This window comes from Arabidopsis lyrata, assembly GCF_000004255.2.
Source record: "Arabidopsis lyrata subsp. lyrata unplaced genomic scaffold ARALYscaffold_7, whole genome shotgun sequence".
In the NCBI taxonomy this organism is placed as follows: Eukaryota; Viridiplantae; Streptophyta; class Magnoliopsida; order Brassicales; family Brassicaceae; genus Arabidopsis; species Arabidopsis lyrata.
This window is the reverse complement of record NW_003302549.1, coordinates 14,223,325-14,245,934: the sequence shown is the minus strand read 5'-3', so window position 1 is coordinate 14,245,934 and position 22,610 is coordinate 14,223,325. Positions and strand designations below refer to the sequence as shown.

Sequence of the window (22,610 nt, the reverse complement as noted above, 5' to 3'; positions counted from 1 at the left end):
GTTTTTGGATTTGAGAATCCAAATTATGTTTTAAATAGATTTGAATGGAATTGAAAGAGAAAAATAGAAGGATTCAAATCCATGGGTAAACACATGTTATTTCAAAATCCATATATCTTGATTTCATAATTAATAAAAAATTTTAAATTCTATATGGATTTACAAATTAATAAACCAATAACACCCCTTAGTTAAAAATAAAGTAATTGACAGGAGATCGATATTTTCAACAACAATTTAATGTTCAAAACAAAATCCTGAAACTAGCTCAAAAAGCTATCCGAAGGAACAACATAAACTAGCCTTATCTTGATCAACGTGGTTGCTTGTCATAGAAGCAATTTGTTGGCAAGGACCAGCATCAATATAAATCATCAAATCCTCGAGAAAATAATGAGCTTAAATCATACCGCTCCACGTACGCATCTTCTGGCCAGTGATGGGATCAATGAGGAGCACCACAGGAGGAGCAGTGTCGATCTCGTATCAAGTAGATATCTTTTGTCCTTCGTTGGTATGATCATAGACCTGCCATAAGATGAATCTTGACTCGATGGCATGAGAAACAACATCGTTTGACCATAAATCTCGGTTAAGTGTGTGAGAAGCAAACTCTGTCGTGGATTGGAGGTTGACAAGTAACCATAAATCTTCTCTAGAGGAAGTTGATTTCGCATCTTCAAACGAACCATTGAAAAGCAAATTTAGAGGAGGACGATACAAGGAAGATAATCTAGAACCGGAGTCCCAGATATCATTAGGACATACTGCGACCGAAGAAGTGTGATACATGGAAGAATCATAAAGAGTATCCTTATAGGGCAAAGGTTGATTTATTCTTTGGATGTGAAAGAGGTTAATGGCTTCATCGAGCTCCCAGTTTGTTGCCTTAAGGAACTGTATTGCGATTTCCACTGTTTGACTAACATTGATCTCGAGAAAAGCTGAGATCAGTTGTCTCTGTTGGTCACTCGTTTCATTCTCCATTGTTTGCTGTCTTGAGAAACAAGACTTTAATTGTGGGAACCCTAGAAGAAGAAGTGAAGAATTTGTAAGAGTTTAATTAATGCTCTTTAATTACGCCTTTGCTTCTATATATTTATAAAAAACTTTTTCAGTTTTTGTTTTATAAATATTTTTTAAAATTTTTTGGTAAAAATGTTTTTTTAATTTTTTTTAGGGTTTTGTACTTTATATTTACTTTTGATAAACTGTATAGGTAAAACAGCTAATTTCTACTCTAGATATGAAACATTTAAAGCTACATGAAAGAGTTTTAGGTAGCCACTAGCCACCCGGCGTTTTATCCACCACATCTCACGTTGTATACGTTATGGCTGTGATATCATCTTAAAATATTTGGATTAATTTCTATATTTTGTGAAATGTAAAAGTAGTTGGTCTTTCATGCATCTATCGACATATTTGATACCTTGGATTAGCCAAATATCTTTCGAAACCATAAAATTTCAGAAAAGATTTGAATTCTACTCACTTTTAACAGGATTTATCACCCTTTTTTTTTGAATTTAATATTAAATTATATCCAAAAGAAAAATCAACTTGTTTACAAATTACAACTTAAGACCTGAGTGGTTTAAACGCAGTGGTTACGGTTGCGGTTGCAGGAGTTTGTGGAAGCGGGCGGTTGTGGCTTCAAGCGTTACCAAGCGTTTTGAACGACTGGTTTAACGTTTGAAAATAGATGCGTTTGCGGGAGTTTTATGACTGGTAAACCAACTGCTGCGGTAGCAGTTAAATAAAAAATGACCAAATAAATAAAAATTTACAAAAAAAAACAGTAATATATTATTATGATAATATTAGAAAAATTGAACATGCTTAATAATTATAACCATAAATAAAGTACTAAATAATTATTCAAAAATAAAGAAATTTTGTAACAAGATAGTACTTTATGCATCTGGTTTAACCTCAAAAATTGCATCAAGTAATGGGACAAACTGTAAATAACGTTGAATTCAATCAAAAAGCAAGTGAGTTTCTACTCGAGAAAACAAATCGAAACATATATTCAATCAAAAAGCGAAGCAATACATAATAAAAAGAAAAAAACGATGCCATGAAAAATATTCAAAGAGTTACACATAAGGTGATGAATGAATAAAATGATATATGATACTTACGTTTGGTTCTTGATTTTCATCAGTTTGGGTGGAAGACATTGAGAGAATAGGGTTTCAGAATATTGATTAGGGTTTCTGATGAGAACGTGATATAAAGATGAAAATATATATAGGATTAATATCTATACTAGTATAATTGCAGCACTTTTTGTGACGGGTGGGTAAAAAAGCTTTCTGGTATATCAGATATCCGACCCATTTTAAAAATTCCTTCACAAAAAATTTGTTGGGTCGGGTTATATTTAATCCAACTCATACACCGGATATTCCATATTTAATAATTTAGATTTTTAGAAGATTTGATTAAGATTTATAATTATGATTCTCCTATCATCTTTGTTTGATTTGTTTTTAACTGTTTTGAATCATCATATAATACATAAAGTAAAAAAAAATATCAATTTTTTTTCTGCATATACTGTGATTCGAAATTTTAAAAACGGACATATATTATCCAATTAACGAAAATGTGTGTTCAACGTTCTACATCGATTAAAATATTTAGACAATGATTCAGAATCATATCATAAATAAGAACATTAATAAAATAAATGAGTTTTTTGGCGGGATGGGTTTGGCGGGACGGGTTTTTGAATCAACAATAATAAAAAGATTAAAATATCATTAATCCGCCGCTTCAATGCGGATTTAATCCTTATTTGTTTTAATACAAATTACAGGACGGGTTAAGAAATTACGGAACGGATTGTATTTCGGAAATGATTTATATGGCGGACGAATTTGAATCAATATTTATATACCGCTTTAATACGAGTTAAATCCTCAGTATATTAATAATTATCTCGTGGACTCGTGGTATACCGTTACTTAATAACAATTGTAAACTATAATATAAATAAATATGTTATAAGGAGATACAGTTTACAAAATATTTTTATACTAACTTTAAAATTAAATCATCCCGCGGTACACCGCGGGTTAAAATCTAGTATATTATAATAATTATAAGTAAACCTTTGATTTTTTATTTTTTTTTAAATCCAACCGCTACCGCCCGCAACCGCAAATGCTTGCGGGAAGGAGCTTTTGAAATTCAGTGATTTCGAGCGGTTCGAAGTGGTACGGAACGGTTTCTATGATTGGTAGTAACCGCTAACAACCGTAACCGACCGCTAGCAACCGTAACCGACCGCTAGCAACCGCTAAGAGAGTGCTAGCGGGAGAACCAATCAAGCCCTTAATGCATAATATTTTTAAACTCAAAACCAAAGAAATTATCCTATGTTTTGTCTTGAACCAAACCAGTCTTGAAGCCCCCTCTCATACCTCAACTCCATCCACACCGTATTGTACGTCAAAATATGTGTTTTTCAAATATATACACTTGGTGTATTATTATATATACACATTTCCTAAGAAATTGTAAAATATCCATTCGCTTTCAAATTTTTGTGTTTACACTTTAAATTAGTAAAACGTCGCAACTGTCGACTTGGAGACTTTTAGAGAACAATCTTCCTTTTTAATATTCATCAGAGCTCACATATGAAAAATATGTTAGTAACAGTGAAGAGGATCAGGGTAATCTATGTTGTGTTGTGAGAATTGTATATTTGAACTTAATATTCCAATTGACAAACGAAACAAAAGTCTATAATTAATTTCAAGAATTTAAGGGTTTCTTCATAATTGCTTCAAGAAGATATAAGAAGAAACAACATGTTGAAAACTTCACTCCCAAGTAACCGAAATCATCGAATTAGCAAGCCCAGAGTGATCAAACGTGACATTAGCTCCATAATCCAGAGTCTTGGAAGCACCAGGAATCGCCTGCACAAGCCTGAACGCCTTCTTCTCGGATTCCTCCATGTGAGAATAACAGAAAGACCAGAGAAGTTGTATTGGTTCGCTCTTGAGAAACTTCCTCTGCTTTCTTCTTCCATCTGGAAATCGAACGCACAAACTGCACACAATGCTTCTATCACAGTCTTCTTTTGGCTCTTCTGTCAAAACCGGGAACTCAAACAGGTCGCTTGACAAACAAGTTTCCTCCTCATGGTCGGATAAAGTCTTTATATCTTCAAATTCTTGCCCCCAAGAAGGAGCCACAACGAGATTCTCCTCCTTTTCATCTTTGGCTACAGTCTTTTCTTCTTCAATATCATCACCCCAGAAAGTCGCCATGTCTACTTGATCATCAGCGTTGTTGCTTGGAAAGGAAATCTTCTCTGTTTTGATACGTTTGTTGCTTAGAGAAGCAACATGTTCGTGAGGACCAGCATCCATGTACTTCATCAAATCCTCAAGAAAACCCTGAGGTTCAATCATACCGCTCCACATACGCATCTTCTGGCCAGTGACGGGATCGATGAGGAGAACCACAGGAGGAGCAAAGTCGATCTTGTAAAAAGTAGATATCTTCTGACCTTCGTTGGTATGATCATAGACCTGCCACAAGATGAAGCTGGACCTGATGGCTTGAAACACAGCGTCGTTTGGCCATAAATCTCGGTTAAGTAAGTGAGAAGCAAACTCGGTCGTGGACTGGAGGTTAACAAGCAACCATAGATCCTCTCTAGAGGAAGTTGCTTTCGCATCTTCAAACGAACCATGGAAAAACAGACTTGGAGGAGGACGGTACAAGGAAGACAACCTTGAATAGGATTCGGACTCCTCAGATGTCGAGTCCCAGATATCTTCAGGAGATACGGCGACCGAAGTGTTGTGACGCATGGAAGAGTCGTAGAGAGTATCCATCATCGAAGGTAAAGGAAGAGGGACTTGTTCTGGATTAGGGTTTCTCCTAGCGATGAGAAAGAGGTTGATGGCATCTTCAAGGTGCCAGTTTGTTGCCTTAAGGAACTGAAGAGCGATTTCTACACTTTGGCCAACGGTGATGTCGAGGAAAGATGAGATCAGTTGTAGTTGGTTAGCACTCGTTGCACTCTCCATTGTTTGCTGTTTTGTCTGAGAGAGAACGAGAGCGATCGAGAGCGAGAGAAAAAATAATTTGTGGGAAACCTAAAAGACGGATTGGAGAGTTTGTGTTTACCTTTGCTTCTGTTTATTTATTTATAGAGAGGACTCATAAGATTTTGTTCCTTTTCCTGTTCCAATTTTGTTCAACGCACAAACCAAAAAAAAAAGGAAACTCCTTTTCGTTTTTTGTTTTTGTTGGATATATTTCCATTTTTTGAGATATTGTACATTTTTTGGGATTTACTTTTGCTTTTGACTAATGTACTGTATAACCCAATTCTATTTTTATAGATCTTAGTTTTTATATTCTTTTCCCACTCTAATTTGGTAATTAAAAAAAAAAACAAGGACTACACAAACACAAGAGACTAGTACTTTTTTTTCTTTTAAAACTAGGGTAATTTTCAGGACAGGACAATTGACTATGTTTTTCTTTCATAATTTGGCAAAGTCAAGAAGAGCTTCCATGTTTTAGTCATTTGGTCATTTTATGACAAAAATGCCCCTGCTAACATAACTAGAGTGTACAGTGTCTGTGTACGAATTAGTTAAATGTTATAATTATGTACAGTGTTTCGTTAGCTATAGTACCCGTGTTTTTGATTGGTTTTCGACGACTCCACAGTATAAAGAAGAATAAAAAAGTTAAAAATATGCTGTCAGAGAAGATTTAATTACTAAAAAACTTCTTATTCTTTTCCACCTTTTCTTTGCTTTCACATTTTCATTGTTTTCACTTTTTTAATTCATTTATATTTTTGTATTTTGAATTATAATTTATTTTTTGTCTATCTTTTAAGATCCATATTCTAATTTTTTTTTAAATCTGAATTATATATATTTTTTTGAATCTTATATTTAGAAACGATTTCAGATGAATATATTATTTATCATGTATGTAAGTATGTACACGGAAATAATTTTGCTTATGTACGTACATATTTAAATAATAATATAAATGATAATGTATGCGTTTTTCATGAATTTATGATTCAAGTGTTTAATGGAAATTCATGTATTTTTTTGTTATTGGTGAGTGTAGATGTACATAAGAAGAAAAAGGAAAATTTTTAGTTGAGAAAGAAGTAGTATGTACGTGTTAAAGAAAATGACGTACACAGACGTGTACCTTATGTGTGGTGTTTAGCTTGAAGTCTACTAAATCTAATCCAAAAATTAATTTTTGGAAACTGGTAATAATGTCGATAATGATTGAACATAAACGCCCTTATGTCTACATTAAAAATTAAATGAGGTTGGATACATTTTATTTTATTCTTAGTGGGGATTCAAGTGTAAATGTATTTGTGTCGTTTTATCTAACACATCGAGAAAAGTGTGAATAGTGTGTGCATGATAGAAAGCCAAGTTGATGAAACTAACCATTGGTCAGAGGTGAAAACACAACAAAAACCATACCGGAGGCTCCAAATGTTGAAAAAATCAATAAGGACGTAGACGAGGAAGAAAAAGTAGATGACAATAAAGATGTTGAAGAGAATGATAAAATGACGACAAAGAGGAGGATGAGGATGACGAGGACGACGAAAATGTCGTTGAAGATGACGAGGAAAACAATGAATCAAGTGAACGAGAATAATGTCTTAGAACCGACTATAGACGGTAATGATGAAGATTGCGATTATAACAAGTAGACTGATTTTGTTATTGATAAATATGCAATAGGACATGTCGGAGAAAATGGTCACACTCATCCGACTATGAAACTAATAGGACAATTCATATTAATATCATATACTAGAAACGTGTATGTACACTAATGAACATGTATGTGAAAGAAAAAACATCGATGATTTTAAAAAGATGGTGACATTCAACCATCTTTTAGTCCTAACTGGGAGGTAAGATATAATTTCAAAGATTGTAAGTACACTATTTACTATGTACATGAGACATTATATGAAGGTGAATATTTAACGTACATGAATACATATGGACATGGTAGAGGTGAAGTGCATGGTAATGGTGTGGAGTTTGGTATCGGAGGATCATCAAAGGGGATGTTACTTGACTCAAAGTACAGTTTAGTGAATGTGAATGAGTCTTACGCAGTGTATAATGGTTTTTCTATAATGTTAAGCACTAAGCCGAAGAGATTCGATGATGATTTTTCTCTTTTCTTCGATAATTTAACCAATGTCTAACTGATAAGACAGAAGTAAAATAGTACAATATGGGAAGACTACTTTTGGAGAGAAATCCCTCTACTTGAAATACCCGGTACCAAATGAGTCCCATGGAAACTAAACCAAATATCTGAAAGCTTAGGGCTAGTTCGAATTATCATGATGACTATGTATGTTAAGAACGACACAAATATCATTGTTGAGATAATGTACTAGCGTAAATAGGTGCATACACATGCATATTTGGAAAGTTAACGTACACAAGTACATCGATTAGAGACTATGTACGGAAACATGTAATACTGTGTACGTGAGAAACGAGGTAGTGATCATGACGGAGAGAATGGTGTTATTACCAACATGTGTGGGGTCTTGCCATGAGATAAGTAAAATTATCACATACAAATGAGCTTAGAACATTCTTTTTATTCATAGTAGGGATCTAAGTGTAAATTGTGTCATTTTTTCCAACCCGTTAAGGAAAGTGTGAATAGTGTATGCATGATGGATTACCTTGCTGATGAAACTAACTATGGGTCGGAGGTGAAAACAATGAGGAAGTAGATGAGAAAGAAGAAATAGAGGGCGATAAAGAGGATGAAAAGAAAGAAGATGAGGATGACGAAGAGAAGAAAGAGGACGATAAAGATGACGACTATAAATAGTAGTAAAGGCAATGGAGAAAATTACATTATAACAAGTGGACTGGTTTTTTGTTGAAAAATATGGGATAGGATATGTCAGGAATGTTGGTGACACTCAATTTACTATGGAGCTAGCATGAAAATTCAGTTGATTATTAGAAACGTGTACGTATACTAATTAACGTGTACGTGATTTAAAAAGCATCATTGGTTTACGTATTTAAAGTTGATTATTCGACACATGTACGTATACTACTTCACATGTACGTAATTAAAGTACAATATTTACACGTCCACATAATCAATGATGCGTACACCGTAAATTATATATACGTACACAAAAGAAATTCGCTGAAGGGTATAATTGTAATTATGCAGTCATCTTCTGCAACCCTAAATTTGCAGCCGCCATTGATATTTATCACAGAATACTACTTCACATGTACGTAATTAAAGTACAATATTTTTTTTTTACATACAAATCTTGTAAAACTAGCATATTTTGAGTTTTAAAAGCTAAAGAGTTTGAGTTTTGTTTAATTGTCTGATAGTTATGTTAAGTCAATTACGTCGGAAGAACAATTGTTTTCTAACCATTTTCTATCATTTTTTCCAACTTGCTGGAAATCTCTTAATCTATTTAACTCTAATCTCTCTCTTTGATAATGAAGCAAAATCAATTTCTCTCCAGAAATTTGTTGGCTTTTGCTCGTCACTGGAAATATGTAATATGTTTCTACTTACTCGACTCAAAAACTCACAATTGAAAATTAATGAAAGATTATTCAGATCTTAAGAAAACGATTATCATTGAGATTTTTGAAGATGGAAAAGTTGAGATTTTCGATTTCTTTTTCTTCTTCTTCTTATGTTTTTTTCAATAATTCTTTTTTTACACATAATGAGACAAAGAAAATAGAAGTATAAACGTAACTGAACAAAAATAATTTATGGTTGAGGGCATTTTAGTTGGAAAAAACCTAAATGGCTAAATTGTGAAAACCTAACTTGACTTTGTCAAATGGTGAGAGAAAAACTCATATTCTTACTAAACATGAAAATTTCTTTTAAAACTACTGCTATTGCTTCTCGGCTTTCAATAATCTTTCTGTCGCACCCGTATGCAAACCAAACAAGGAAATTGAAATGGGGACACAAGCAAATTTACAAATTCATATTCTAGTGAGATTTTTACTTTGAAATGCTTTACAAGATTTTTTGTTCTTAACAACGGTTATAGATAAACTTTGAATAGCTCAGTTTTATAGAGAAATTAAGTTTGGTAGCGAGGCTCAATTTTTTTAATATATCCCATCCTATGCTCCTCAATTCCACAAAGAAGCACCTTCATTATAGGCCTGTATCTCTGTCTCCTTCCGTACCAAAATATTCGAGTTTGAGTATGATATTTGTCCTGGTTTTATACCTTTAGATGAAACCCTAAGTTTTCATGAGTCATTCAATTCACTTTATTGTTCAAATCCTCACATCAGTGAGGTTTCTCGGTTTCACTCCATATACCTCACACACTAAAGGAGTGTATGAAATTTAAAGGTTAACATATACGAATTATTTGATAGAATCGAAGAACAACAATTATTGAAAAAGACACATAGGATTTCAATAATAGCATGGGAAAGTAAATACACATGCAAAAGCCATTTTAATTAATTAGGAGCTAGTAGAGAGGAATTGGAGGAGGCCAGTAAGGGAAGTCCAACTTTCTTAATGGAACTTCATCTACTGTGTAGTAGAAGGTAGTGCAAGTTTTGGTGGTGAGATCGTAAACACCAAAGTTATCGCCAACAAAATAGATGGAGTTAGGCTTGAGTCCAGGAGACGAACTAGCCGGGACACAGAAAGCCTCACTATGTCCAACAAAAATGCAAAGATCTCCAATGTCTTCTGTGTAAATCATTGTCTTCTCTAAGTCATCAGATTCCTCATTTTCTCTATACACCATGAACCTTTTGGTTACGCGCATCAGTGACATTATGTCATCCAAGTCTTCACCGTACCTACAAAGACATGATAGAGCCAATACGATACTCAAGCCAAAATATGGTACACACCAAGGAAATAAAGAGATTTATATGTATGTTATAAAAACAAAAGATGTCTAGTTAATAAGATACTATACCACTTGACAAGGAAAAGTTGGCCGGTGGGTGACTCCACAAGGTGGTCTGTCCTGGAACATGAACTCACGTCCGCCAACTCATGAATCACCGACTTTGGAAGATTGTCGAATTCCAAGTCGATGTACTTGGGCTCGTCATCCTCCTTAGAGTTGAGATCCAAGTAGCACAAGAAGTTGCCTCCGAGACTTGGAATGTAGAATCTTTGATCTGTCTTGGAGAACATGAGGCTCGATAAAGGGTTTATACACTGAGACATGGTGTTTATGTTGATCCATTTAGAGTTTCCAAAAGGCCTGCAGAGACTCAACCCATATCCCGATAACTTGACACCCACGACCCAATCTTTATCTCGGACAGGTAAAGAGGACATGGCCATGTTTTGGATTTTGGAACCGGCCGGTAAAGAAGGTAGATGAACGGTCATGTCTTCTACTTTGGGGTTGGAGGTCTCATAATTGATCACGGGTGCATGGTCGCAGCTTCTGTACGAAAGATAGAATCGTAATCCATCACGTGAAAATCCGACAGTCATCGCATCACAAACCTCCTCCATGAGTTTCTTGTCGTTAATAAAGACTTCTTTTCCATTGTATGTTGTTACGCGACCATCTGAACAAGAGTCTGGGCCTTTAAGGATGTAGTCAATCAACAGAAACGGATAGGCTGGTTTAGACGAGAAGGGCCGAGTCACTTTAGTCTCATCATTCGAATCTAACCCGCTCGTGTGAGGAGTTGTAGATGAGAACATACGAACATTTGTGTGTCGCTGCCATATATATGTTTAAGTTAGTCAGAGACATCCAAGAACAAAAAGTTAAAGAAAAACTGAGTTATTATACATAGTTAAGAGAAGCTTACGAGTAAGTTCTTGCAGACAGATGGTTTAAAGACTCGGCTGATTATATGTGCCATTGTTGAATCCCTTCTTTGTGTGTTTCGTCTCCTGAATCTGTTTGTTAGGACTTAAATACTGAGATTATATTTATACGTGCTCACCAAGTACTAGTACAAGATAAATATTAACATATTTAGAGAATATTTAGAATTTATCAGCCAAGTCACATAAATAGTTGCAAGCCTTTTATCAAAAAAAAAAAAGTCACATAAATAGCTCTTTATTGTCGAAAGAAAAAACAAATCCGATGATCATTTTGTTTTTCTGGAAGTAAAAATCACGGATTTTGTTGTTGTTCAATATTTGTTCCCAAATAAAATCTAAATCCATTTCTAATATTTTCTTGGCGTACGTTATATTGTTTAATTCAGAAAATCTACAATCATTCCTAAAATCACGGCATACTTATTATCCTGTTTTGTTACAAGCAGTGTTCTAAAAAGCGGTCTAGGCGGTCGCCTAGGCCCCGACTAGGCGCTAGGCTCTTATGCGACGTCTAGATAACCGCTTTGACCGCCTAAAATTACACAGATCTTGTTTAATGTATTTTTTTAATTTTAATTAGAGTTTTATTTATATATATAGTTATAAATATTCATATATTGTTTAATATAAATATAAATAAATGTTTTATCTAATTTTTGTTTATAATTTCATAATTTTTAGTTTTATATAGATATTTTATATAACTTTTATATATAATATCATATTTATAATATTTTATGTTATAAACGTCTAAAAAATCATCTAGGCCCCGATTAGACGTTCTAGGCGCTAGGCATTGGATCACCGCCCACTTAGCGCCTAGCGCTTTCTTGAACACTGGTTACAAGTAATAAAAAATAAAATATATAGAGATATCATCATATCATTAGGAATTTGATACAAAACGCAAACGGATAAACAAGTTTATAACTTCATAACGAGCATTTTCATCAGTTCTATGAAATAAAACTGCTTCCTAGTTCCTACTATGGAGATCATCAAACGACCCATTCTTTCAATTAATTTCATCTAATTATTTACTTAATAAACTTTTAAATAAGAAAACAAAATTACGTTGTAAATTTTTGTATAATTTTGATCATAATATTTTGTTGAATATAGTTATATTTATAATTATTTTAAAAATTGAAAAATTGCGTCTACTAATTAGATCTCTTCGTCTAATATTTTTTTTACTTATGATCGCATTATTTCACCATATTTTTTTCCTAATAATAATATAAATCTTAATAAATGCTTATGACGGTTACGTCTCTTTATTAGAATTTCGGTAAAATATATCTCGATTTATTGTTAATTTTTTTTTTAGCAAAACAATCTCAATTCATTTTGATTTTTCCTTTGATATCTTTCTCTTTGAAGATTTTTGAAATTTTTTCCTCCAAGACATCGCGAGGGTCTTCAGTTTTGGTGTACTAAATAACACAATTCTATCAATGAAAATATAGAGATCTATCTTAAGGAATTCACAAACACTAGATTAATTAGAAAATACTGCTTTCGTTTTTTTTTTCCTTTCAAGTTTAAAGTTAAAACCACTGCTTTTGTTTCTAGCCTTCTAGGCTTTCAATAATATCTCTCTCGTACCCGTATGCAGTGGCAAATCGGAAAGATAAAAAAAATTGAAATCGAAGAAACACATATATTGCAATCGAAGAAAAATATATATAGAAAGAGACACATAGGATTTCAATGATAGCATGGGAAATTAAAGCAAACACACGTGAAAGAGCCATGTGAATTAATAAGGAGCTAATAGAGAGGGGTTGGAGGAGGCCAGTAAGGGAAACTCACGTTCTTCACTGGCCTTAAACCAGTGTAGAAGGTAGAGCAAGTTTCGGTGGTTAGATCATAAACACCAAAGTTATCCCCAACAAAATAGATGCAGTTAGGCTTGAGTCCACGGGACGTACTAGCCGGGATGCAGAAAGGCTCACTATGTCCAAGAAAAATGCAAAGATCTCCAATGTCTTCTGTGTAGATCATTGTCTTCTCATATTCGTCAGAAGACTCACTTGCTCTAAACACCATGAACTTTTTTGTTACGTGCATGAGTGTATCGTCTTCATGGTCCTCCACGTCCTCGACGTACCTGAAAAGACATGATAGAACCACTCAAGCCAAAAACCCACCAACGAAATCAAGAAACAAAAGGTGTCTAGTTAATTAATTAGATACTATACCACTTGACGAGGAAAAGTTGGCCGGTGGGTGACTCCACAAGGTGGTCTGTCCTGGAACATGAACTCACGTCCGCCAACTCCTGAAACACAGACTTTGGAAGTTTGTCAAATTCCAAGTCGATGGACTTGGGCTCGTCATTCTCCTTAGAGTTGAGACCCAAGTAGCACAAGAAGTTGCCTCCGAGACTTGGAATGTAAAACCTTTGATCTGTCTTGGAAAACATGAGGCTCGATAAAGGGTTTATACACTGAGACATGGTGTTGATGTTGATCCATTTAGAGTTTCCAAAAGGCCTGCAGAGACTCAACCCATATCCCGATAACTTGACACCCACGACCCAATCTTTATCTCGGACAGGTAAAGAGGACATGGCCAGGTTTTGGATTTTTTTACCGGTAGGTAGAGAAGGTAAATGAACGGTCATGTCTTCTAGTTTAGGGTTGGATGGTTCATAAGAGATGACAGGTTTATCGTTGTACGGTGAAATATCGAATCCTAATCCATCACGTGAAAATCCGACAGTCATTGCATCAATGACCTCCTCTTCGAGTTTCTCGTCCTGAATAGCGACTTGTTTTGCCTTTCCCTTTGAGGAATCGTCGTATATTAATACGCGACCATCCGGAGTAGAGTTTGGGATGTTAGTGATGTAGTCAATCAATAGAAACGGGTAGGCTGGTTCAGACGAGAAGGGTCGAGTCACTTTAGTCTCGGTCTCATCCGAATCCAACCCGCTTGTGCGAGAAGTTGTAGATGAGAACATACGAACGATGTTTGTGTGTCTCTGCCATATATATGTTTCAAGTAGTCAGAGACAACAAGAACAAGATGAAGTTAAAGAAAAAATGAATTATCTCGTAAAAGCTTACGAGGAAGTTTTTGGAGATAGAGGGTTTGAAGACTCGGCTGATTATAAGCTGTGACATTGTTGAACCCTAAAGTCTTTGTGTGTTTTCGTCTCTTGTGTATCTGTGTCAAACTTTTAATACTAAAGAATATCCTTGCTCAGCAAGTACAAGACATAAATGAGAATATTTAGAAATTCCATAAATAGCTCTTTTAAATCTTATTGCTTTTTCTCAAAGTTAAAAATTATGGAATTTGTTGTTCAATATTTGTTCCCAAATCAAAAATCATTCCTAATATTTTATTGTCATACTTATGATGTATTCATAAAATCTAAAACATTCCTAAAACCAGCTACTCAATATACTAACATTTTTGCCCAAAAAAACAGAAAACAGACTTCGAATTTTTGCCCAAAAAAAACAAAAAAAAAAACAGACTTCGAACGTAGTTTTTCATGAACCAATGTTACGATTGCTTTTATTTTCTTTAGCTTAATGGGCTTTTGGGCTTCTACGTTCTAGAAATTTCTTACTACACAAAAATATCTTTCATTTATCCAAAAAACAATAATAAGAAAAAAGAATATCTTATCCAGTAACTAACGAACGTATATCCCAATTATTGTGCACATCAACACCGTTAGATCACGCACTTCTCATTAATAACCGTCGGATCATCATCTTTTACGTCACACGTGGCCGTGACTCTTAACCGGATTACCGGCTACACTCGCTTTTCTCTTCTTTAAAAACGTGCCAAGTGACTCGAGAATGTAACTCGCTCTAAGACTCAGTTTGACTCGGTACATCAAATCTCTCGACTTTGTAGCAGTGTGATTTGAGGTGGAAGATGACGGCGATGGTAGATCGGAGTTTATCAACACTGAATCCGAACGCGCCGGTGTTTGATCCGGTGGGATTTCGTGAGGTGGAGGATTTTTCACCGAAATGGTGGGATCTGGTAACGACATCGAAATGGTTCCGTGACTTTTGGCTCAGTGCTAACTCGGAGTATGAGTTCGTCGGCGGCGATGATTTCTCAGTTATGGAAGAAGAGTTCGAGGAGATGATCGCATCGTCTGATGGTGGATCTATGGCTGATACAGTTACCGGTACTAATTTACAGTTTCAAAATTAGGGATTTGAAATTTTAGATCTGAGGATTTTTGTTTTTGATGGCAGAAGCAGATGTTGCTAAGTATTTGAAGATGCTTTTGAACATAGCGGAGTCTACGAAAGAGAAGATTTATAGAGCTAAGGTTTCTTCTTGTTCACCGAAGTATAATCAGAAGAGGAACTACATGAACCCAAGCTTCAATTGTCGCCGGAATCATCAGATTTATCAGCCACGGTGAAGCTTCTAGAAGAAACAAAGCTCTTTTTCTTTCGAGATAAAACAGAGTCGTTTGTGTTTTAATGTAGTAGTGTAATGCAATGGCTGAAACTAATCTTTCTGGTTCTTGTAATTCTGTGAATATTCCTTCTATTTTCTATAATAACATCAGTTTATGAGCTTTGTATCAAACAAATTGAAATCGAAATCGAACCAGGTCGTATCAAAAGGTTTGGTTCGGTTTAAAATGGAATTGTACCGTATGTCTTTGGAAACCAATTCTAACAACAAAATTGAAACTGGTGTTAAACACAAATCAAACCGAATTTGGTTAGAGTTGAGCTAAAACTTTACTACAAAACCGAACCCAAACAAAACAAAAACAAATAGCCAACCCGTACTAATGCATATTGGTCTACTTTACCTTGCAAAGTAGGCCTAGGCGTTCGGATATTCGGGTCGGGTTTTTCGGGTTTAGAAAACTAAGACCCGTTCGGGTATTTTAAAACTTCGGGTTCGGGTCGGGTTCGGATCAGGTATTTCGGGTTCGGATTCGGGTTTACCCGAAGTATCCAAATATTAGAAATTTTGTATCCGATTCTATGCAAAGTATTGAAAAATACTCAAAAAACTAGATTTTAACCCGCGGTACACCGCGGGATGATTTAATTTTAAAGTTAGTATAAAAATATTTTGTAAATTGTATCTCCTTATAACATATTTATTTATATTATAGTTTACAATTGTTATTAAGTAACGGTATACCACGAGTCCACGAGATAATTATTAATAAACTGAGGATTTAACCCGTATTAAAGCGGTATATAAATATTGATTCAAATTCGTCCGCCATATAAATCATTTCCGAAATATAACCCGTTCCGTAATTTCTTAACCCGTTCTGTGATTTGTATTAAAAAAAAAAGGATTAAATCCGTATTGAAGCGGCGGATTAATGATATTTTAATCTTTTTATTATTGTTGATTCAAAAACCCGTCCCGCCAAACCCATCCCGCCAAAAAACTCATTTATTTTATTAATGTTCTTATTTATGATATGATTCTGAATCATTGTCTAAATATTTTAATCGATGTAGAACGTTGAACACACATTTTCGTCAATTGGATAATATATGTCCGTTTTTAAAATTTCGAATCACAGTATATGCAGAAAAAAAATTGATTTTTTTTTTTACTTTATGTATTATATGATGATTCAAAACAGTTAAAAACAAATCAAACAAAGATAATAGGAGAATCATAATTATAAATCTTAATCAAATCTTCTAAAAATCTAAATTATTAAATATGGAATATCCGGTGTATGAGTTGGGTTAAATATAACCCGACCCAACAAATTTTTTGTGAAAGAATTTTTAAAATGGGTCGGATATCCGATATACCCGAAAGCTTTTTTACCCACCCGTCACAAAAAGTGCTGCGATTATACTAGTATAGAATCTATAAAACCCAAGTATTTTAACTCATATCTAACCCAAAGTAGCTAAAACATCCGAAAATATCTTAACATCCGAATAATTTAGGCACTTAGGCTATTACAAGTATACATATTACTAATATATTATAACTATGTACTTATATTTTGGGTATGTTCGGGTACTTGTTCGGGTTCGAGTTCGGGTCGGGTTCGGGTTTTCGGGTTGTGAAGTTTAGAACCCGTTCGGATATTTTAAAACTTCGGGTTCGGATTCGGATCAGATTTTTTGGGTCGGGTTCGGTTCGGTTCTTCGGGTTCGGGTATTATGCCCAGGCCTATTGCAAAGTAACAAAAAGTTTACCTTAAAGAAAATGAATCTTTTTTATAGTAAGGTATGAAGATAATAATAATATCATCAAAGTTGGAATCCAATTTATTTTGGATATACCTTTAATTTGGTTGACCAACCAATAATTTTTTTTTATTCATTACTATGTTATGTAAATCATTCAAAGGAGCACTTGACTATAGTTTTAGTTATAAATATGAAACAACTCCATTGTTTTGTCCTCATTCAAATAAAAAAGAGATTAAAACAATTGGTAGTATTTTGATTTTACCATTGTTGTCTCTTTGGTTATATTTGCAGCTCTCATGCTATATGTGGGTATGTTTTATTTTACTGTTTAGTACTACTATATTGTTTTAAAAAAATAAAAATTTATGAATTAACAATCATATTTTTTGGAGGTTAAAAGTAGGATCCAAAAAGATCGATGGAAAAGAAAACATTACGCCATGGATAAATAGTATGCAGCCGCCGTCGTGTAATAGAGAACATCCAGAAATCGGAAGATGTCTTCCAGGTATCCGGAAATAGCGATGGAAAATGCTGAAAATTTTGCATTATTGAATGGTGCGAAAGCGGAGGTTTTTGCAAACTTTTTGGAAAGAAACATATATGTCATTGTTATGCTGCAGACAAGTAAGCATCCCCAAAACTTATACAAGTCTAAAATAAAACGCATAAGACAAAAAGATTATTTTAATCGATTGTCTAAAATAAATAACAGAGTGCTAAATTTCCTGTTTCCTCCCTTCTTTTCCGTATCAAAATTTGAAAGATCTATAACAAGAATGAATCGCATTAAAAAAAAAATGAATCGCATATTTACCATCTAAACAAAAAAACAAACAAAAAGAATTAGAAAACTTCATAAAAATAGTATAATAATGAAAAACACCAACTTTATGTATTTAATTTGTTGTTCCATTTAAATTTTAAGAAATTTAATGACATGATTATGAATCTCTGATTAGGGGTGAGACCAATTATCCGGGATCCGGGATCCGATCCAGGATCCGCTCCGAAAAACAGGATATCCGGGTTGGGCGGATCCGGATCCGGATAATGAAAAAGCGGATCCGGATCCGGATCCGGATAATAGAAAAATTAAAGCCGGATATCCGGATCCGGGATATTTTATATTATAATAATATTTTTTAATATTTTATTACTATTATTTAAATTTTATTAATATTTTTTTTAATATTTTATTACTATTATTTAAATTTTATTAATAATTTTTTATTATCTTTTATATAATAATAATACTTTTAATAATATTTTTAATTATTTATGTTAAATTATTTGTTTTTAAATATTTCTCTTTAATTTTATATTAATAAAAAAAGAATTTATATAAAAAAAACTGGATCTGGATATCCGCCGGGTATCCGGTTATTTTTACGGATATCCTAAATCCGGATATCCGGGTGGAGCGGATCCGGATCTGGATAATGAAAAGACGGATCCGGCCGGATCCGGATCCGGATACCTTAAAAAAGCCGGATATCCGGATCCGGCCCACCCCTATCTCTGATCCACGTCGTCCAATATTGGTGCATCTATGATTGATATAGTTACCTGATTATACATAGAGGTGTCAAGCGGGCCGATAGCCCGCGGGCTTTGTCCAAGTAGCCCACGGCGGGGCGGGCTTGGACATCATTTTTCATGTCCATAAATAGCGGGCCTCGCGGACAAGCCCAGGCGGATTGCGGGTTTTGGCGGGTTTTGTCCGCGGATTTGCGGGCCGGCCCGCGGACTACAAATATTTAATAAAATTAAATAATTAATATAAATAAATAAATATTTTTACATAATTCTGAAAATATATATGTGAAATATATGAACATATAACAAAATTTAATGTATAAAATTATAAGATTTACAAAAAAATTAATTCTAAAAGTTTTTTTTAATTGAAAATTGTTAATTTCATATTTAAAAAATTATTTTTATTTTTTTAATTATTTTTTAAATAATTAAAACTAAGCCCGCGGGGCGGGCCTGGACATATCATTTTTGCCCGCGGTCCTAGCGGACCAGCCCGCTGCGGTCTCATAAATGTAAATGCCCATCGCGGGCCGGCCCAGATGGACGCGGGCCGGTCCGTCTGACACCTCTAATTATACACATCAAGATATGTCATTGTTCAAAATCTTTAACAAAGGAAAAAAAAAAGTCATTGTTCAAAATAACTAGAAATTTAAGGATTTGAATTTCAGATCTGAGGATAAAAGTGTTCAAATGTGTTAGTATGATCAGATCGTCGTTTGTTTTTCACAGGTCTTCTAGAGAAAATAAAGCGCTTCTTTTCGAGATAAATTAGAGTCGTGTTTGTGTTTAATGTAATGTAGTGGCTGAAACTAATCTTTGTTCTTTCTTTTTTTTTTTTTTTTTTAATGTTAAAATTTATACCAATGAAAAAAGGTTTACATTGTACAATGAAAACCCCAAAAACACACCAAGCTCTTAGAAAGAGAGACTAATGGAACAACATACCACAAACATATGAGCTATGCCACACCTATAATGGGCTAATAATACATCCAAAGTAAAAACCAAGGAGAGAAATTGTGCTTGAAGGATCCTCCGGCGAGAAGGAGATAAGACGGTTACGAATTGTGCGATCAACAAGAGATTTCGTAGCGGAGAGTGTACAAGTTTCAGCCGAGAACACTCTACGGTTTCGCTCCTTCCAAATCATATAGACCGAAGTTTGGAGCAGAAGTTTTAAAATCTTACTAGCATAGTGTGGCGGTGAAGATTGTACCCCAAGAACCCACATAGAAGCCGAAGATAAGGAGATAGGAGGATTTTGCGAAATCTTTCCTGCTATCGAAGTCCAAACTGATCTTGAAAACTCACATTCGAAGAATAAGTGAGCGTGGGAGTCAAGACCAGAAGTGCAAAGAACACAAGCAGCAGGGACATTCATTCCCCATTGCAGAAGCCTATCTCTTGTTGTTAGCCTTTCATGAGACGCTAACCAATGGATAAATGAAAACCTTGGGACAGATTCCTTAAACCAAACAGCTTTGTGCCAAGCGACATGAGGAGAAATATGTCTAATCTGCATCCAAGTTCCTTCAGAAGAGAATTTTTCAGTATAAGTACCTGTGGGCTGCTTCCATTGATACCAATCAGGTCCTCTTGAGGGAGACGGCAGGGCAACAGAAGACAAACAAACTTGCAGCTGCTCAACTTGGAGAGATGTAGCATTCGGAAAATACCAATGACCTTCACGTGTAGCCTCCGAGACAGTTGCATCTCTTGAGAAACTTTAGAAGGATGAATATACGATCTTGTTATTTCACAAACCCTTAGATTTAGTATTTATACAACCTAGACTTTCCTGATTCTAAGGAGATATGAACTTATCTAGAATGGAAAATATACAATTCAGAAGATATCGAATATACATCTAATATTCGTCTAATACCCCCCTTCACGTTGGAGCGTGTAAGTTTTGAACGCCCAACTTGAGTAGAAATGCATCGAACTCTGCTTTGCCCAATGCTTTAGTAAGTATATCAGCTAGTTGAATTGTCGTGGAGACGTGAGACGCGTCAATGTTACCCTTAACAATCTCGTCACGAAAAAGATGACAATCTTTTTCGATATGCTTGGTTCTTTCATGGAAGACTGGATTTGAACTTATGTGTAATGCCGCTTGATTGTCGCAGAACACTGTCATTGGTTTGTCATGAACAATGCCAAAATCCGAGAGAAGTGCTTTAAGCCATTTGAGTTCCCTTGCGAGTTCTGACATAGAACGATATTCTGCCTCGGCGGAGGAGTTTGAAACAACGTCCTGTTTCTGGGTCTTCCACGAGATGAGAGAGTCGCCGAATTGAACAATCCGGCCTGAAAGAGATCGTCGCGTTAATGGACAAGCTGCATGATCACTGTCGCAACAACCAGTGAAATGCATAGGAGAGTCAGCTTTTAAAAGGATTCCTTGACCAAGAGTCCCTTTCAAATAACGAACCACTTTGAGGGCTGCGAGCCAATGGTCTGCACGCGGTTCCCGCATGAACTGAGAGAGAATGTGTATGGAGTAGGTGAGATCAGGCCGAGTATTGCCAAGATACACAAGACGACCTATTAAGCGACGATAGGTTTCTGGATCTTCAAGAAAAGGACCATTAGCACGAGCCAAGCTGTGTTTCTGGTCAATTGGTGAACCGGCCGGTTTGCATCCAAGGAGACCAGCTTCTGTGACAATTTCGGTTGCATATTTTCGTTGGCAGATATAAAAACCAAGCGGACTGCGAGCCACTTCAATTCCGAGAAAATACTTAAGAAAACCGAGGTCCTTCATGTGAAAGCAAGTACTAAGATAATCTTTAAAGGATTGGATGGCCGTGGGAGAGTTGCCGGAAATAATGAGATCATCAACATAAACCAAAATTCGAAGATTGATGCCGTTTTTCATGTAAATGAAGAGAGAATAGTCTGACCGAGTTTGTTTAAATCCATACTTTTCAAGCGCATCGGCCAGTTTAGCGAACCAACACCGAGGTGCTTGTTTGAGACCATATAAAGATTTCTTCAATTTACAAACTCGTGTATCTCCTGGAGTAGAGAATCCCGGTGGTAGTTTCATGTAAACTTCTTCATGAAGATCACCGTGAAGAAAAGCGTTGTGAACATCCATTTGATGCACTTCGTAATTCTGTTTGGCAGCAATATCAAGAAATAACCGGACAGTGGACATCTTGGCTACCGGAGCAAACGTTTCTTTATAATCCAAACCCTCCTTTTGATGATTACCTAGCACGACGAGACGAGCTTTATAGCGTTCGATAGTCCCATCAGAGTTAAGCTTGATACGGTAGACCCATTTGCAACCTAATGCTTTCTTATTAGGAGGAAGATCAACTAAGTCCCATGTCTTGTTAAGTTCAAGTGCAGTAACTTCAGAACCCATAGCTTTCTTCCATACAAAATGTTTCATAGCTTCCATAAAACTTGTTGGCTCAATATTAGTAGTTAACGTGACTAAATAGCCACGGTGAGTAGAGGAAAATCTGTCACATGAAACATAATTAGAGATGGGATAAGGTGTACCTGAGGACGACTGATCAGAGGACGTGTTAGTAGCGGGGAGAGGGGGCGTGGAGAGAGATGATGTTTGAACAACGTAGTCACGAAGCTTAACAGAAGGAAACTTTTGACGTTTTCCCTTGCCAAGTGAATCATGTGGAATATCAAGATCAGTAGTGGATGTGTCATTAGTATCAACCACGGCCCGTGTTGGTTGTGTAATCGGAGAAGATGATGGAGAAACAGAGTCCTCAACGGTTTCTTCGTGTGCTGTTTCGCGAGCTAGAGCCGGTGCAACCACAGCGGGAGTCTGTGACTCGTCTGGTGTTGGAGTTGGTTCTGTCATAGACACCGGTTGTAACATTTCTGGTGGTGTATTAGGGACTGGTACAGAAGGTGAAACGATGTCTATATCATCAGTGGAGCTCGTGGTTGCGGTGGAGATAGGAGATTCAATGCAAGAGGGAAGATTATCTTTGATGGTAAAAGGAA

At 35.4% G+C, this 22,610-nt stretch overlaps 6 protein-coding genes across 6 annotated transcripts; 2 read left to right on the top strand and 4 right to left on the bottom strand.

Moving 5' to 3' along the window:
* Positions 1–219: 219 nt before the first annotated feature.
* On the bottom strand, positions 220–1,502 carry LOC110226944 (putative plant UBX domain-containing protein 14). Its single transcript, XM_021019938.1, has one exon. The coding sequence runs from the start codon at positions 985–987 to the stop codon at positions 487–489; it is 501 nt and encodes a 166-aa protein (XP_020875597.1). The 5' UTR covers positions 988–1,502; the 3' UTR covers positions 220–486.
* Positions 1,503–3,601: 2,099 nt separating this feature from the next.
* On the bottom strand, positions 3,602–5,193 carry LOC9304371 (putative plant UBX domain-containing protein 14). The gene has a single exon (XM_021019556.1). It carries the CDS (start codon positions 5,058–5,060, stop codon positions 3,840–3,842), a length of 1,221 nt encoding a protein of 406 aa, XP_020875215.1. The 5' UTR covers positions 5,061–5,193; the 3' UTR covers positions 3,602–3,839.
* A 3,808-nt stretch (positions 5,194–9,001) lies between these two features.
* LOC9304370 lies at positions 9,002–11,047 on the bottom strand. The gene is made up of 3 exons (XM_021019443.1): positions 10,878–11,047; positions 10,019–10,785; positions 9,002–9,896 (listed from the first exon to the last, which is right to left on the bottom strand). Exons 1-3 carry the CDS (start codon positions 10,929–10,931, stop codon positions 9,557–9,559), a joined length of 1,161 nt encoding a protein of 386 aa, XP_020875102.1. The 5' UTR covers positions 10,932–11,047; the 3' UTR covers positions 9,002–9,556.
* Positions 11,048–12,314: 1,267 nt separating this feature from the next.
* On the bottom strand, positions 12,315–14,166 carry LOC9306399. Its single transcript, XM_021019475.1, has 3 exons — positions 13,974–14,166; positions 13,104–13,888; positions 12,315–13,012 (listed from the first exon to the last, which is right to left on the bottom strand). Exons 1-3 carry the CDS (start codon positions 14,028–14,030, stop codon positions 12,673–12,675), a joined length of 1,182 nt encoding a protein of 393 aa, XP_020875134.1. The 5' UTR covers positions 14,031–14,166; the 3' UTR covers positions 12,315–12,672.
* A 551-nt stretch (positions 14,167–14,717) lies between these two features.
* Positions 14,718–15,477, top strand: LOC9306398 (polyadenylate-binding protein-interacting protein 2). The gene is made up of 2 exons (XM_021019818.1): positions 14,718–15,064; positions 15,135–15,477. Exons 1-2 carry the CDS (start codon positions 14,803–14,805, stop codon positions 15,305–15,307), a joined length of 435 nt encoding a protein of 144 aa, XP_020875477.1. The 5' UTR covers positions 14,718–14,802; the 3' UTR covers positions 15,308–15,477.
* A 1,617-nt stretch (positions 15,478–17,094) lies between these two features.
* Positions 17,095–17,712, top strand: LOC110226498 (putative defensin-like protein 28). Its single transcript, XM_021018427.1, is given in 4 exon segments — positions 17,095–17,115; positions 17,330–17,386; positions 17,496–17,596; positions 17,598–17,712. Coding segments are annotated over 4 exon segments (294 nt in total).
* The last annotated feature ends 4,898 nt before the right edge of the window (positions 17,713–22,610 follow it).

Excerpts from the sequence above, each read along its gene's own strand:
- LOC110226944 (XM_021019938.1), bottom strand. The coding sequence starts at position 987 with ATGGAGAATGAAACGAGTGACCAACAGAGACAACTGATCTCAGCTTTT.
- LOC9304371 (XM_021019556.1), bottom strand. The coding sequence starts at position 5,060 with ATGGAGAGTGCAACGAGTGCTAACCAACTACAACTGATCTCATCTTTC.
- LOC9304370 (XM_021019443.1), bottom strand. The coding sequence starts at position 10,931 with ATGGCACATATAATCAGCCGAGTCTTTAAACCATCTGTCTGCAAGAAC. Across the intron at positions 10,786-10,877 it reads CTGTCTGCAAGAACTTACTC|CGACACACAAATGTTCGTAT; the intron begins GTAAGCTTCTCT and ends TATATATGGCAG. Across the intron at positions 9,897-10,018 it reads CAACTTTTCCTTGTCAAGTG|GTACGGTGAAGACTTGGATG; the intron begins GTATAGTATCTT and ends ATGTCTTTGTAG.
- LOC9306399 (XM_021019475.1), bottom strand. The coding sequence starts at position 14,030 with ATGTCACAGCTTATAATCAGCCGAGTCTTCAAACCCTCTATCTCCAAA. Across the intron at positions 13,889-13,973 it reads CTATCTCCAAAAACTTCCTC|AGACACACAAACATCGTTCG; the intron begins GTAAGCTTTTAC and ends TATATATGGCAG. Across the intron at positions 13,013-13,103 it reads CAACTTTTCCTCGTCAAGTG|GTACGTCGAGGACGTGGAGG; the intron begins GTATAGTATCTA and ends ATGTCTTTTCAG.
- LOC9306398 (XM_021019818.1), top strand. The coding sequence starts at position 14,803 with ATGACGGCGATGGTAGATCGGAGTTTATCAACACTGAATCCGAACGCG. Across the intron at positions 15,065-15,134 it reads TATGGCTGATACAGTTACCG|AAGCAGATGTTGCTAAGTAT; the intron begins GTACTAATTTAC and ends TTTTGATGGCAG.